Below are 15,663 nucleotides of genomic sequence, written 5' to 3'. Positions count from 1 at the left end.
GTCACACAACAGCACAATGAAGCTAACAGATTGACCGGCAACTCTTTTGCAAGGTAAAATTACTGTCTTTTTCAATGGAGTTCGGTTGGTTTGTAGAGAGCAATATTTGGCTTGTGTAGCATCAGTTTCCCATCAGAAAAGGCTGTCTGATGGCATGATAAAGCAGGGAAAATATTTTAAATATAGAGTACACTTTAACTGATTTTGATTATTTTAGATGGCTATCGTACGTTTTGGCGCTAACCCTGTACACAGCAGTTCATTGCTTAGCTTGGTGCTTCTCTCTGCTTCTCCAAACTGACATTGTGCTGACTGGCATCTACTGTAGTTAATGCACTATGCATAATAACCTTGATCAACCCCACTTCAAACAACCCGTCCCTTTAATGGTATAAATGTGAGCGGTCTAATTGATTTCCAGGTGGGTCTTTTTGAGTCAGACATTAGCGTGACAGATTTTTTCCTCTCTCCTTGCATACTTTTTTGTTAACCAGGGCCAGCTGTCAAACAGACTCCGATCCTCCAGTATGACAGATGGCGTCAGTGATCAGGCCCAGGCTCCTCCTCTTATGGTACATATTTCTGAACCCCCAACATTTTCCTGCATTTTGCTCTCTTTCTTCTTTGACTTCCTCCCTTTCCTGGTTAAACTGCTTCTAGCATAATGAACATCCCTTTGTTTGTTCCCTAAACGCCTTAAGCAGGCATTGTTGTCTCATTTCCCTGCTCTCCGTTGGCATGCCTCAGATCTGTGGGTGTACCACGCATCATATCACCTTCTTTTCTCCTCCTTGCTTTTAAAATTTCCACTTGTTGGTACTAGGCAGGTGTTAATCCCTCCTCACGTTTCCTTCCTGCTTCTTTGATTTTACCTTTTCTTCTCGCCTCTGTAGGAATGCCACACCTCTTCCTCCCCCTCCTCTCCCACTTACTACTCTCTGCTCTTTGTGATTCACTCGCCGCTATGTTTGATTGTACTGCACAGTAGAAATGTTGCCAGCAGAATGACCATTCCGGTAGAAAGCTTTGGCAAGTAAGATTAAGGACAGCACCACATCAGATCAAACGTTCCCCAGACAGTCCTCCTGAGTCATAGCATCAGTGGAGATTCAGCTCAACGAACTGTCACAAGATCTGAGTCAGATGTTTGTCACCGAGCTGAGTCACGGCAGTGAGCTTGGCCTCGTCGAACCGAGGAAAAGTACAGGTGCTGATGTCAGCCTTTCCCTTGAATGCCAAGTCTCAGAGGGCCTGGACAACAGTAGGCTCATTAAGAAGCTATCAGAGGAAAGGAAGCCATATGTTTGAGCAGTTTCCCATCAACGGGAAGGTTAGTTACAGTCACACCATTCCTAATGAAGTTAAATGATTATGTAGGAGGGTGGACCAGTTACTATTAGATTTCCTCTTGGACAGAGGTTGCCATAATTTCTGATTAGAGGTTAGTTAACTTTAATAGATGAGGCTGGAATTATGATGGATTTTCCTTATTGTAATCAAATCCCTTTAAAAGACCACGCTCAATCACGTGTTGGTCTGCCACTGAACGTTTTCCAACACCAGCTCCACTGGTTCCTCCTGAAGATCAAATTTAAAGAAAATGCATCATGGTCCATGATGTTTAATTTAAAAAAAAGGCTCAATCAGAAGGAAATAGTGCATTTGTTGGACTATTTTCAGGGGCGGATTAATACACATTCGGTATTTGTGGGATTGTCAACCAGTGCAACTGTATGGCTCATCAATTTGATTGTACCATATAAATATAGTTTTATGATATTATTTAACATTTATTTTATTTATACTTAGAGATTCACCAATCGGTTTTTTTCAGTTCCCATCAGATCAGATTTTCAGTTACGTTTCAGATACTTGAATCTGCCAATACAGATACTAGAGATGGGAGAAAAAAAAAAGGATTCTCTTTAGTATCGTGATTCTTTTTTAATGATTTGCAAATTGCGCTTTGTCTGCTAGCTTGATGCTAACACATAATAGGAATTTCCATAAATGTGCTAACAGAAATTAGCATCACAATCGTGGTAATATTCTCTTAACAAATGGATCTATTTCACTTCACGTTTACAATAAAACGACATGTGTGCTCAGAGTTAGAGGCTCATATTTCCTCTGATCTGTGGAAATAAACTAAACTTCTGCACTCCACACTGATCACTAAAACTCAGCAACTGACTGACATGTGTGTTGTTTTCAGAAAAATAACTCATGATATACAATCTTTTTCCCATGATCTAGTATTAAAAAAGCAATCAAAACAAAAATGAAAAAAATTGGAAAAAAAATAAGTGCTTTGTAGTACAAAATTTAATACTGAGATTGGATTGGTCCCAATCCTTTTTAAAATATTCTGAATATATAAAATAATGTAGTTTTGAATGGACAATAGAGGCCTACAGCTCTGAGAAAAAAGCTATTACAGAAAATACTAGTAGAGCCAATGTGATGCTGGTTTTGGTCTTGGGATTTGTTGACAATAATAAAAGTATAGAATATCACCACACTTATCCTTTAATAGGAGGTTGTGGTTCGACTTTAAATGTCAAAATGTCTAAATACAGATCTGAGGATGTGTCCATGTGTATTTTTGCTTTCTTTTAATGGTTTTGACATTAGGAATAACAACCTCCAGACCTTTGCGTTCTGTACTGTAGTTATAATGATGTTTACTGTCAGAGAGGTTGGCAGTGATGCAGCTGTTGAGCGCAAATCAGGTTGCTAAGTGTCTTCCAGGTTGTGTATTTCAGAATAAACAGAACAACATCCTGTACATGTCTTTTTGTACAGTGCTGCCAGCTGAACCACACTGATATTGTCATCCTGCACGCGGCACGTCTTGTGAATTGTTTGGTTGAAACTACAGCTTCTATTTTGGGTTTTCTCTGCATTTGATGATTTTCTTACAGTGTGAGATTGAACTTTCCTTGAACTTCAGCACAGTAATTCACGTTCGCTTCTCCCAATATTTTCAGGATACAGAACTGTTTTCTCTGCCTGGTATTACTGTAGCTTTAACGTCACTTTCTACTTGGGTTGAGATTAAGGATGCTGCACGGGTTGGGGATTAAATTTAAAGTCCAGGGAAAAGAAACTGTGTCTTCCCTCCAGCAGGGAAATGCACTCTTAGCTCAGACTGTCTTGATTTTTTTTTTTTTTGTCTTTCTCTGTCACAATGTAAAAGTTAATTAACTGAAAGGTTACTGACAGCACAAGTTTTCTTATCCTACATTTTGTTTAATCACGTCAACCAATCACAACTGCACTTTCCAAATTAAGTGTGTTCCCCTCTGCTCATATGCTTCAGTGGGTGTCCTCTCCGCCACACTTTCCCACCACGGCCCATAATCACAAGAATCTCCTCCCTTTCTGTCACTCCGCAACTCCTTGAAGAATTAATCCCCCCTTTTGTCCTCACTCAGCCTGCACTACTGCCCAAACACTCTCCCTTCTTCCCCATTACTTCCCTCCTGCCAATGAAAACATTAACATACTGTGAACTAAAGACCATCTTCCCCTGTTGTCTACCACCAGCAGGGCTCCCAGTCCAGAAGAACAAGAGCTCAAACAGTCTCAGGTGGTGAGGAGTCTATGGTAATAATAATATTTATATACAGTTTAAACCTTATCAGTCGTACACCTCTTAATTCCCAGAGACCACATAGCATGAGCTACATGTGTCCCCTGACTAGTTTTGATAAAAAAAAAAAAAAACTTCTGTTATTGTTCATTTATGTTATTTTTATTCATTTTTTCAGACAATATCTCTTGTTTAGTTTTGGTTTCCAAATAAGCAGCATACCAACATTTTTATATAATATAAAGGAAAAAAAAAGTGCTTTAGACTATGAGGTTGCCCCACCAATTTCAAACTGAACTTAAAATGATAAGATTTGTTAAGATTTATTGAACAAGTTGTGTTTTGATACGATTGTGTTAGGTTTCCTGTGCAGGGACTGCACATACAGCTAAGATGATACAGCTAAGGAGCTGTGCACTGTCCCCGTGAAACAAACAAATAAATAAAGATCTGAAATGTTGATGGGTTTAGTACATCAGATTGTACATCATATATTGTGTCACAGAAACGCCTCTTATCTGACAGCAAGTGTTAGAGTTAGGATGTCAACTAGGAAACCTTCACAGTTCTCAACATTTCCATGACACAAAATGCATAAAAGGTGACATAGCAACATTCTCTCAGAAGTAGACAAAAAAAGTTGATGTAAACATTCGTTAAAATGTACGTCCTTGCTTGCAGATACTTGATTAATTCTCAGCAGATGAAACAGTCTTTGTTCATTTGGTTCTGTTATTGGTGATGTTACGACGTGCTGAAGTGCTTCTTTAGACCAGCAGTTGTGGTATAGAGTGGTTCGTGCGTGTGTGTGTGTGTGTGTGTGTGTGTGTATGAACATTGACTGTTATAATACCATCTCCATTAGCTTTTCTATGGTATTCTATTAGTGCAATTTTTTTTAAAAATAGATAATTCTGCCGTTTTACAGAAATACAGCAAAGTCCAGCAAAATGTAGTGCAGTCAACTGAACAATAAATTCATCAGTGCATTCTGTATTTTCAGAGAAAGCCATGCCAGCAGTGCCTGCACGTACCGGGATGCATTTTGCTCAAGCTTCTGACACTTACACCCATGTTGCAGCATATCACCACCCTTACCTATAGCTATTAGTTTATCGGGCGAAATGTAGCATTGGGTGACAAAAAAAAGTACTCATCTAGCATGCCCCCCAGCTAGTCAGAGGTGGAGACTAGAAATCCAAGCTAAAACAGCCTGTAGTTCTTCCTTACATCACTGTGACGTCACTGGATGCAGGAAGAACAACAGATCTTGCAGCAGGAGAACTCAGCACACACTGAGGGGTTTATCGCCTCAGTTGACTGCATTTAACGTTAACGATGACCTGGCATCATCAAAAAAATTGCAGAATTTTCCCTTTCATTTTCCCTGCAGCTTTAATCTTAGACACCTTATTTCACAAGCTACCATCCAAATACTGGAAGTGTGATATTTATAAGCTTAAATTATTGATGTGATATGAATGAAAGTGAAACAAGGAGAATGCACATCTTTGGACGTCTCTGGCGTCCAGTGTTCAAGAGTGCTATTGCACTGTTAACAACAGTTAATGTTGATGGTTTGTTCGACTATTTTAGTCATGTTTATTTTATAAAGGGTTAATAGTTCACTCAGCAATGTAGTAATGATCTACTACCTTTCCCCATGTGGTGTTTATTTTAGTTCTGCTCTGTGTTTCATTGTGTTTTGTGTGCGAAAGTTCACATCGTACGCCTTCTTTTCCATCAGAGAGTTCGAGATCTTCTTTTCTCACATGTTGCTCTTAAAATGTTTCTGTCACTGTGCCAGGCAGCTGAAATGGGAAAAGACTTTAAAGCTCTTGTGTTTTTCTCGGTAGATGATAAAAAAAAGAGGTTTGTTGGAATAACTTTATTGAAAACATCAGTTTCTGACTCTCTTTCCGAGCAGAATCTTTTAAAATATTAAACGTTTCCCTCCACATGACTCTCCACACTATCAGCCTGTACTGATTAGCTGTCTTTGCTTTGCTCTCTCTCTACACTTGGCCAGTCTCCGTCGGCGACTTACACCTTGACCACCCCTGGCCTGCCCCCTGGATGGGAGGAGAGGAAGGACGCCAAGGGAAGAACTTATTACGTCAACCATAACAACCGCACCACTACCTGGACTAGGCCAATTGTGCAGGTACAGCAGGTCTGCAGGCTGGCTGGACTCTATGCATGGGACTGGACGTTACCTCGGCCCCTGTCACGGCCTCGGACCTCTTCCTCTGTTCTCCCCCTCTGTGTTTCTCCTCTGTGTAGCCGTAAAGAATGACGGAAAGAGACACCAAGTCTCTTTTTCTGTCTGTCTCTCTGTCCGGTTTCCAGTTCTTTCCAACTTTATTGTACGTCTTCCTCCTCCTGTCTAGCATTTTGTTTGGTACTCTGGATGAAGTGCAACTTTGTATATTGGTCACGCCTTTCCAAACCCTGGCATGGAACTGCAACCACCACTTTTCCCTTCCCCTTTTTTCCCCATTTCTGCCCTGTTTTTCCACTCGTCTTCCCCTGTCTTTCTGTCCGCAAACGAGGCAGCTCCACATAGTCTGAGCTCAGGGAGAGATTGCCGCTACACAGGACTGGGTGTATGTTAAATGCTCAAGTCTCTCCTCTTTGAAATCCACTCTTTCATTTCTGCTTTTATCAGCATACCGCCGGTTATATTATACGTGTTCATCTGTTGTCTTTCATCACACAGTCTTCTCATTTTCTGATTCTCATCTGTTTTTGTTATTACTCAGAAGGAGAGGACACTGCCACATGATTTACATAACAGTTCCATAGCATTGCTTTGATTCATAGTTGTGGCTAAGGATGGGAATTAAGAATCAGTTCCAGTTGAGAACCAGTTCCAAATAGTCCGATTCCCTGGAACCATTTTCCTCTGAGCTTATCAATTCCTTTTATCTGTGCCTGCAGGTTTTTTGACAGTTGCACATTTCAAAACAATAGACCTCAAACTGAGGCGTCTACACTGCTAAAAACAAGAAGAAATCAAAGCGGAGAGGAAGAAATCATCCAAAGCATGGCAACAGTGCTATTTCTTAATCGTATTGGAGAATGTTACTTTTAAAAATAACTTATGTTGCCACATTACTACTACTGATAACAGTAATTTGTTAGTGTTTTTGCATTACAAAAACACCTTTGCAATTCCTTGTGCAAGTTGCTTGTATTGTCCTGACAATTGGACAGCTAACTGGGCAGAGACATACTATGCAACTCTATGTCTGTCCTCTATGAGAACAATGGGCTCATACAGTACATAATGTTTCAATATGCAGCTAATGCCTCTCAAAACACATGCATGTTTGAGATAGTCTGTCCCTCTGATGAGACTTCCAAGGCTATAAAGCCTGTCAGCAGGAAATCTGGATGGTGTTGAAGTATTGACCCAAAAAAAACCCCAAAAAAACAAAAAAAAGTTGCTCTCAGAGTTCCCTCCAGTGTGAGGTGTCAGGTACTGATAGTTCTTCGAGTGGTAGAATTGAAAATGTAACTTAATGACTATAAGTGCTTGAATGAAAAAAACAACTGCATTATCTTGCTCCTTACAGCAAAAAAGTAATCTGAGTACTCTATGCAGCTCTTTGCAACTAAGCTAAATCTCATCCACTAAGCCAATAGGTGATATTTAGGAAACAACATCGCTGGTTAATACATGGGATACATAAGTCATTGGGTTGTGAATCACATTTTCCAATCAGATTTTGCAAACCCAAGTCACACAAATGCCTGTTTCTACTGTTTTTACATTGCGCTCACACTCAGAGATGATAAAACTGCTGCGTTGACACTGAAAACCTGTGTAGACCTACTTTTTCCCCCCCAGAAATTTGATCAGGACTCAATAAGGAAATCATTAACAGACCAGACTGGTAAGCAAAATGATTAATGGTACTGGTATCAATAATAAATCAATTCCCATCCCTAGTTGTGGCCCATTGCAAATGTGGGTTTTCCCATTGTCATGGCTGCTTGGATTAGGGTTGTAAGTAACAGTGAGAAGTACATTATGTTACGGATCCCGAGCCTTCGTCCCATCAGTGATAATTATATGAAATGACAGAAATGATTGTCTTCTTTGGGCCTACACTGTGTGACCCGTGCTTTGACATTTTAGGAGCTCATTACCCTGAGAGAAAAGCTTGCATCCAGACCTCTCCGGTGGCAGACAGCATGGCTTAATGACGAGAACAAGTTTCTTTCTTTCTTTTTTTTTTTTTTTTACTCGCAAAAACAGCCCTGCTTGCTTTATTCCGAACCCCACTTAACCTCCAAAGTGCTATTCTCACTGACAGCTGACTGAAGACGGAGCCAGCACCTCAGCAGCAGCAGCAGCAGCAGCAGCGTCAGGAGGAGCCTCAGCCCTGGCATCCACCCCCTCCACCTCTTCCAATGCCTCCAACAACCACCTCCATGAGCCCCAAGTCCGACGACCTCGTAGCCTCAGCTCCCCTACTGTCACCCTTTCCACCCCCCTGGAGGTGAGAATTAGCCACCTGTGCCGTCCTGCTCCGCCATACCTATACCTCGTTTTCCTCTTTTTTTCCGACCTTTGCCCTTCCACACTTTCTCGTCATGCAATTCTCCACCATTTCCATCCCTTAGAAGGTGACCAATCATGATCCTCACCCATCTACATCAGCCAAACCTCAATTTCCTGCTTCAGTATTACACCATTTTAATGATATCTCTCCTTCTTTTAGGTTAACTCTGTCTCGATGCTGCTTTTCTCTCTTTTTTCGTTCTTTCCAAACTTATGGAAATGTTAATCTCCTCATTCGAAATTCTCATCTCTTCTCTTCATCTCTTCATGGAGGATGATTTTCTTTCTTCACACTGCTCTTTTTTTCCCCCCATCTTCAACGGAGAGTGAGCTGATGGCCGAGCTCTGAAACGGCTCTCTGTTAAACAATGATTAATCACGTGAAATGGTCCCAGCTTTACTCATGATGATGAGTTTGTTGTGAACAATATGCGCTCTTGGCACAGTCAGCAGTTCCTTCTGTAGCACAGCGTGTTTGAAAGCAATAACACTAACAGGATAAAGCTGGCAACGGTGAATCCAAGATGGCAGTTACTGCTGGATGAAGCCATTACTTGAATTGATCACAGGTCCCGAGTGATTGTTGTAATTTGCTAAAGCAAACGCGGGACATCCGAATCAATGGTATTGATCTTGGAAATTAAATATCATTAAATCCAGAGGCCATTTCAGTAGCACAAAGGCAACCGCAGAAGCATTTGAAGATTGATTTAGATGGCATGGCATCCTTTGTGAATAACTTTTAAAAGAACATTTTAAAATTGTTGAAACCAGTTTGATGTTCACTGCAGACACATGTACAGCAGATTGCATATATTTTTCTATGCAAAATGTTTTATTGAGAACAGTATAAAATGACACACCCATGAATGTGCGGATGTACATAAAAAATCTAAAATAGAAGAGCAAAGTGATAATAAGAAACACCAAAACTGAACACATTAAAGAAGAGAAAAATGCATATATATGTACAGAACTCAAAGCCAAACACACAAACACTCACACACCCCACCCAGGCTCTTTCTTTAGAAAGAAATTTAATAAAACAGCTTGAGCTGCAACGATTGATCAGTTAGTCATTGACTATTAAGTAAATTGGCAACTATTTTGCTAATTAATTAATTGTTTTAAGTCATTTTTCTACATAAAAAAATGCCCAAATTCTCTGACTTACGCTCCTTAAACCTGAATATTTTCTGGTTTCTTTACTCCTCCCTGACAGTAAACTGAATATCTTTGATGTTGTGGACAGAACTAGTCATTTGAGGACGTCATCTAGGACTCTGGGAAACAGCGATCGACTTTTTTCGCCATTTTCTGACAATTTATGGGCCAAGCAACTAATTGATTGATAGAGAAAATAACCGACAGATTAATTGACAATGAAAATAATTGTCAGTTGCAGTCTTAAAATCAGCTTTGTTCGCAGAGTATTTCATTTCATTTAATTTCATTTTATGTTTAATTTTCTGACATTTAAGAAAAAACACAGTATCTTTGAGCCACTGTGAAACAGAGGGAGGGTCCAGAGGTTTCCACTGTAGGAGCAGGTGACTGAAAATGTGAAATTAATCATTTCTTTTTGTAGAGAATTAAATTAGCTTCATCTGTCCAGGGTCCCAGAGATGGCAATCAGTGGACAGGATTGTAGATGTATTGCCATTATGGTAGCCATTATCTTAAAACAGTCGTACCAAAGATTATGTAACTGTGGGCAGAAGAAGAAGATTTCATTTTTAATGTCATCCTTTCTTGTCTTCAGAGCGACAAGTGATATGAACTCCCACAGTCAACACTTACAAAGAGTGAGATATCAGACAGGAGACGTTAGCTGCTGCTGCCGCTTTGTCAGAGCTGCAGTGTCTGATTCTTCAAAAACAAATCTGAGGAAATATCTATATAGATATGTATGTTCACACTCTAACTCAAACACTTCCTGTGCTGAAAGTCTTGCACCCGCAGTTCTTCTACTTCTAAAATCCTTCAAGACATCGGATGTCTTAATGAATGTAAGCCGTGGAAGAGGCAGGTATCAGTGGAGGGCTTTTATTATGAAGCAGCTGTTGTACATTTGAAGTGTTTGACTCATCTGGTGTAGTGGACAGATGAAGTACTTGCATTGTTTTAAAAAGAGCAGAACATTGTTGAATTACCTGAAGTAATGACTGTTCTTCTTTTTAATCCTTTTTTCTGGACTTCAAGTAATGTGAATGACCAGTCATTTATCATGTAATGATGTTCCACTGTATAGTTTTCACAAAACCAGTTTTCTCACTCAGTGGTTTTTTGTTTTGTTAATACAGATAACTAGGTGGGATAATTTCAATCAAGACCTAAAACTGTTTGGATTTTGTTGCATCTACCATGATTTTAAGCTCTCATTCTAACTGTGTGTGTGTTTTTCTGTATTTTATGTTGGAGTGTCTGAACATGCACTTGGTCAGATATATGAAACTTTTGCTTTAGCATGGATGCGAAATAACATTTGAACTTAAACTTTAAAGCAGCTATAAATGCACCACACAAACTTGGGTAATTAAGATCAACACAGTGTATCTTAAAAAGAAACGGCCTGTTTTTGACCTGCGTTTAATGGCTTTACTCTGCGGTGATGATCCTGTGCTGTACCAAGGGAACAGGCCTGAAGGAGGTTTAATTAAGGTGTGTGTGTGTGTGTGTGCAGGTCTGTGTGTTAACAAGGCATTATATAAGTAAAAGGAAGCGAAACACTTGCTGCAGAATGTTGTAATTACAACTTCCAGAGGAGGTGGGAGGTCTGTGGATTAATTAATGCAGTCTTCTGTCATGTTAAAAATCAGATCAGTCAGTGATAATTGCTGCTGTGATGTAGGAACACTCATTAGCCTGAACAACTTAAATCTGTTTAATGTTGCTTAAGAAACTTTTTAAGATGCCAGAAATGGTTGGCTTCCTTTCTTCAGTTTTTCTTGGATTTTGACATTCTTGTTTGAAAAACTACAAAAAAGAGACACATATCGCTCTTTCCAAAGCCACCAGACTCCGTAGCCTTGCAGAACTTGGGAATTTCTGCTCTCCCACTGCCTTCATTGGTTAGTTAGTGACTTTGGTGTTTTAAAAGATTAATCAGATTCACTAAAGTTGCACAATAACACAAACAAACTAACAAAACAAGGCACCGGTAGACCAGTGACTCCTGTGTTCTACAAGATAAAATTACTAGTTTTGCAAAAGGAGTCTGTTTGAGCAAGAAACTGATATTTGCCTCATATAACAGTGGTTTCCCATCAGAAAAGGCTGCCTCACAGCAAATGAAACTGTAAGAATAAATATAGGATACACTTAAAATATGTCGGCATTTACTTTAAATAATCCAAAGTATCCCTTTAAGCCTCAGATGCAAGATCCAGGGAATCAGTAAAAGCTGAAATCTGTGAAACTCATCAAGTCTCCGTGCGTTTTTCTCTTGACATTTTGATAGACAACTTGACGGGCTGACGGGCTACTCAGCATGGATGTTGATTATCTCCCTCCCTGTTTTCATGGGATGAAAGGAGAGACTGGCTCAGATATATTCAGCGTTCGTACAAGGTTTTGAAAGTTTGGAGAATGCCTTATTTTAACCGTCATGTTTCAAGGTTAGGAATATGCGTGAATCTGAATATAGTTCTTGAAAAACGCTGGGTTTTCAACATAATCTGGTGCTTCATCGACACGATCGCTCATGGAAATCCAAAAATCTTTTAACATTTGAAATGAAACAATCAAGTCATCGTATTTGTCATTCATGTCTTCCATATGATTAGGCTTTATATTGCTTGCTAATTTCCAGATTAAGGGATCACCAGAGAACTTCTCTAGCAATGATTGACAAATATGACAACAGAATAGTTTCATTTCAAATATTAAAAGAGTTTTGGGGGGATATTTTTTACTTTTTATTGGTGTAAATGGGCTTCTGTATTATCATGATCCAAACATACAATCAGAGTTAATTAGAGGAATATACTGTGATCGTTGTGGGTAGAAAGGAATTTGAAATTGCATTTATAGTAACTATTTAGATATGATAATAAAGACTTCAAGAGGTTTGGGTGCATTGAAAGTGCTCTTGAATTTGACTGTAAAAAGCTGCACACACCGTGTATATTGTGGCTACAATGATGGGGTTTTCCTAGATGTAATCTCATCCAGTTTTTTAAAAGACAACTGTTTGAAGACTGGTTTCCATCCTTGTTTCGTGTCTGTTGTGTTTCAGAGCATCAGTGTTGATTTATTTCATCACGTCAGTCATCCATATTCGGTTGCATCTCCTTTTAGTCTGCTGGGAGTGATAATATTTCACTGCATCTCTTTTTCTTTTTCCCATGTTGCTTCCAGGGAGCCAACAACATCCAGGTGCGGAGGGCTGTAAAGGACACGTTCTCCAACCCGCAGTCTCCCCAGCCGTCCCCCTACAGCTCCCCCAAGTCCCAGCACAAGACACAGCAGAGCTTCCTGCCCCCGGGCTGGGAGATGAGGATAGCCCCCAACGGACGGCCTTTCTTCATCGACCACAACAGCAGAACCACCACCTGGGTGAGCAAACGTAACACACCGTGGTAACAGACCGGACTGCACTTGAGGCTGGGAGACGATTTTTGAAATATGAGTCGAGGGTAACTCTTTATTTTACAGGTCTGCAACTTCCCCAAAAAATCCCAGTAAGCTTCCAGGAAAGAACTGTTATTTGGTAATAATTACAGGGAAAATAAGAATTCCAATAAATGGCTTGCATAATCTCAGTGCACATCAAGACAGAGCAAGCTTACAATGCCGCACATTAACATATATACAGTTTCCAAAACTAGATGAATAATGAATGATTATTGACTTTAGTTTAAATTTCAAGGCAGTTCCTCCCAAAACCAACAGCTGTGTGGAAAGTACCTAAACTGAAGCAACTTCTTTTCTTTTATTACCATTACAGGGTTTCTGCATGTCCTTAGAAAGTCTTAAATCAATATAATGTCAATTTTATGCCTTAAATCATCTTAAATATGATAAAACTGATTTATGACTTTAACGTTATTGTAATGACGTTGGATTTAACTTTATTCTAGCTTTTAAATGTGTTTTCTGGGGAAAAATTACTACAAAAACAACAAAAAGAAACCACTATTAAGCCAATATAACCACTAATGCGAACTGTGCATCCACTTTTTTGCCAGCATGGTCTGAAATTGCATTCATAATGGTCTTAAAAAAGACTTCAGTTTAGCTTGTTAAAACCTGCAGAAACCCTTAAGTACACATTTGTCTCCATTTACTAGTACCAACTTCTACAGTTCTTCTTGTTAGGACGCTAAAATAAAGTGTTAGCAAATGATGGTATGAAATTTAAAAGAGGTTTATATACAGTATTTTGTTTTACTAGAGTCTAAAAATCTAGGACAGTGCTGCTGGCTGATCTTCCAGGATCTTTTAGCGACATCTGGTGGTTTAAGTTAATTTCACATTTAAGGGACTTAAGAGAAGCCTGAGCTGTCGTGTTACATCAAAGCTCCCATTTCATCCTTAAACCAGAGCAAAAGTAAAACGTTAGTTTTTCGTCAGCCTGTCTTGGAATCATTCATAAATGCATGTCTGTGCTTCCTCCCTCCCTCCGTCTCTCTTCTGACAACCAGGAGGATCCCAGGTTGAAATATCCAGTCCATATGAGGAACAAGAACTCAATGGAGCCCGGCGACCTCGGTCCTCTTCCTGTAAGTAGAGTCATTATTAGACCGACTGCATATTTAACCTTTGGCCCACAAAGCACATAACAACCTCACAGATGCCAATAAGTGCCTTAGAGCTTTTTTTTTTCACTCATTCACAAGTGCCCTTGCAAAGATGCACTTTTTCACATTTTCTAAATCAGTCTAACTATAACTGTTTTCTAAGCTAATTTTTAAAAAGTATTTGTTCAGCTTGTTGCACCATCAGTGACTTTTCATGTTTTTGTCTCCTGATCAGCTTAAAGGGATAGTTCGGATTATTTGAAGTGAGGTTGTATGAGGTACTTATCCGTAGCCAGTTTATTACCAATAGCAGATGCCAGTCAGCAGTTTGGGGAATCAGACGCTAAACGTATTTTAGCCACCTAAATGAATCAATATTCAGTCAATCAATTTAAGTTTACACTATATTTAGAATATTTTCACCGCTTCACCAAATCAACCGAACTCCACTGGCAAAATCAGCACAACACCTGAGTAGCTGGTCTACAAATACCCTGATCTGTTTGTTTTTTTTGTGTTCTTGTGTGACTGTAGTGAATCCGAACAAACACTGATGTCACGCAATAACTGCTTAATTCCACTGGGCACAGCTGCTACGTCGCTTTCTGTTTTTGCCTCTCACGGACTCTGCTTTTAATGGAAAATGTGTCAAACTGCACAGAGCAGATCAACCTGGACGGGAAGTCAGACACAGGAACAGCGCAGATAATCAGCTTCAAAATAAAACACCCTGTGCAGACTTCTGATCGGAAAAACACAAACCGTTTAACTGCGTAGCATATCAAACAAAGGTAGAGGCGCAAAAACCAAGGAAAAACATTCCTAGTGGGGGATGAAGCAGTCTAGAGGACGGACCAAAACCGCACTGCAGACGCAACGTGCGTTTGTGGAATCAAGACTTAACGCAAACGTACTCAAGGCAGTAGTCGACTAGCAACTCTCATGTTCTGCGAGACAACAGAGACTGGCTGGTTTGGACAGAGTGATATTTGTCTTATGTAATGGTGGTTTCCAGCTGAAAAGGCTGTCTAACAGCAAGGTGAAGTGGTGAAAATATTCTTTATATGACGTACAGTTAAAATAATAATGATTGGCCTTTTTTAAGGGGTTAAAATACATGTTTTGCTGCTGACACTGTCCACTGCAGCTCATTGCTTAGCTTCCCACACCGTTACTCCTGCTGCTTCCCCAAACTGGGGGCGTGCCGACCATCATCTCTGGATAAGTACCTCACACAACCCTACTTTAAATAATCAGAATTGTCCCTTTAACTCAATGGTTCATGTTTAAATTGAATTTTATGGACGAAGTGGCATTTGCACTAAAAGAAGAGTGAAAAGACATTCTTAGTCCTGTAAGAAAAGAGGGAGAGTGTAACTGATGTTGGATGAGAAAGCAGAATCTGGGGGCTGTGATGATAATAATCCCCAACTAGGAGGTGGAGACAGTCACCTGCTCTATTATCTATTTGACAAAGACGAACTCCCAACACGTGGGCCAAACGTTACCGTAGGTAGCTGTTGAATAATCAGAGCTTCATGGGTTTGTACATCTCACAGGCTTGTGTGGTGTGTGTGCATGTGTGTGTGTTCTCTTTCTCTTTCTCCCTCTTTCTCGTTTCTCTACGTTCTGGTGGATCTAATGTATGCTACTTCTTCTTCTACACCTGGCCATGTCTGTTTGGCAGAACCTACCAGAGGAGGTTGGTTGGTGCCTCCCTCCCTCTGCCTGCCTACCTACCTGTCTGGTCCGATCTG

General features: G+C 40.0%; 1 protein-coding gene across 12 annotated transcripts in view; it reads left to right on the top strand.

Moving 5' to 3' along the window:
* Window positions 1–15,663, top strand: part of nedd4l (NEDD4 like E3 ubiquitin protein ligase) — a 68,553-nt gene that overhangs the window by 38,071 nt on the left and 14,819 nt on the right. For 7 of the 12 annotated variants that reach the window (XR_014772652.1, XM_084746317.1, XM_084746315.1 and 4 more), the window contains 6 exons: window positions 495–572; window positions 3,550–3,609; window positions 5,625–5,759; window positions 7,918–8,103; window positions 12,525–12,722; window positions 13,811–13,888. Coding sequence is in view for 11 of the 12 variants with exons in the window: in XM_084746317.1 (XP_084602443.1) it covers window positions 495–572; window positions 3,550–3,609; window positions 5,625–5,759; window positions 7,918–8,103; window positions 12,525–12,722; window positions 13,811–13,888 (735 nt within the window). In the remaining variant the exon portion in view is untranslated. The remainder of the gene's footprint in view (window positions 1–494; window positions 573–3,549; window positions 3,610–5,624; window positions 5,760–7,917; window positions 8,104–12,524; window positions 12,723–13,810; window positions 13,889–15,663) is intronic. The other 5 variants (XM_084746319.1, XM_084746311.1, XM_084746310.1 and 2 more) reach the window with 4 other exon arrangements.

Source organism: Lutjanus erythropterus, chromosome 20 (assembly GCF_056507025.1).
Source record: "Lutjanus erythropterus isolate fLutEry1 chromosome 20, fLutEry1.hap2, whole genome shotgun sequence".
NCBI classification, from domain to species: Eukaryota; Metazoa; Chordata; class Actinopteri; order Lutjaniformes; family Lutjanidae; genus Lutjanus; species Lutjanus erythropterus.
This window is presented reverse-complemented; position numbering and strand designations above follow the sequence as displayed.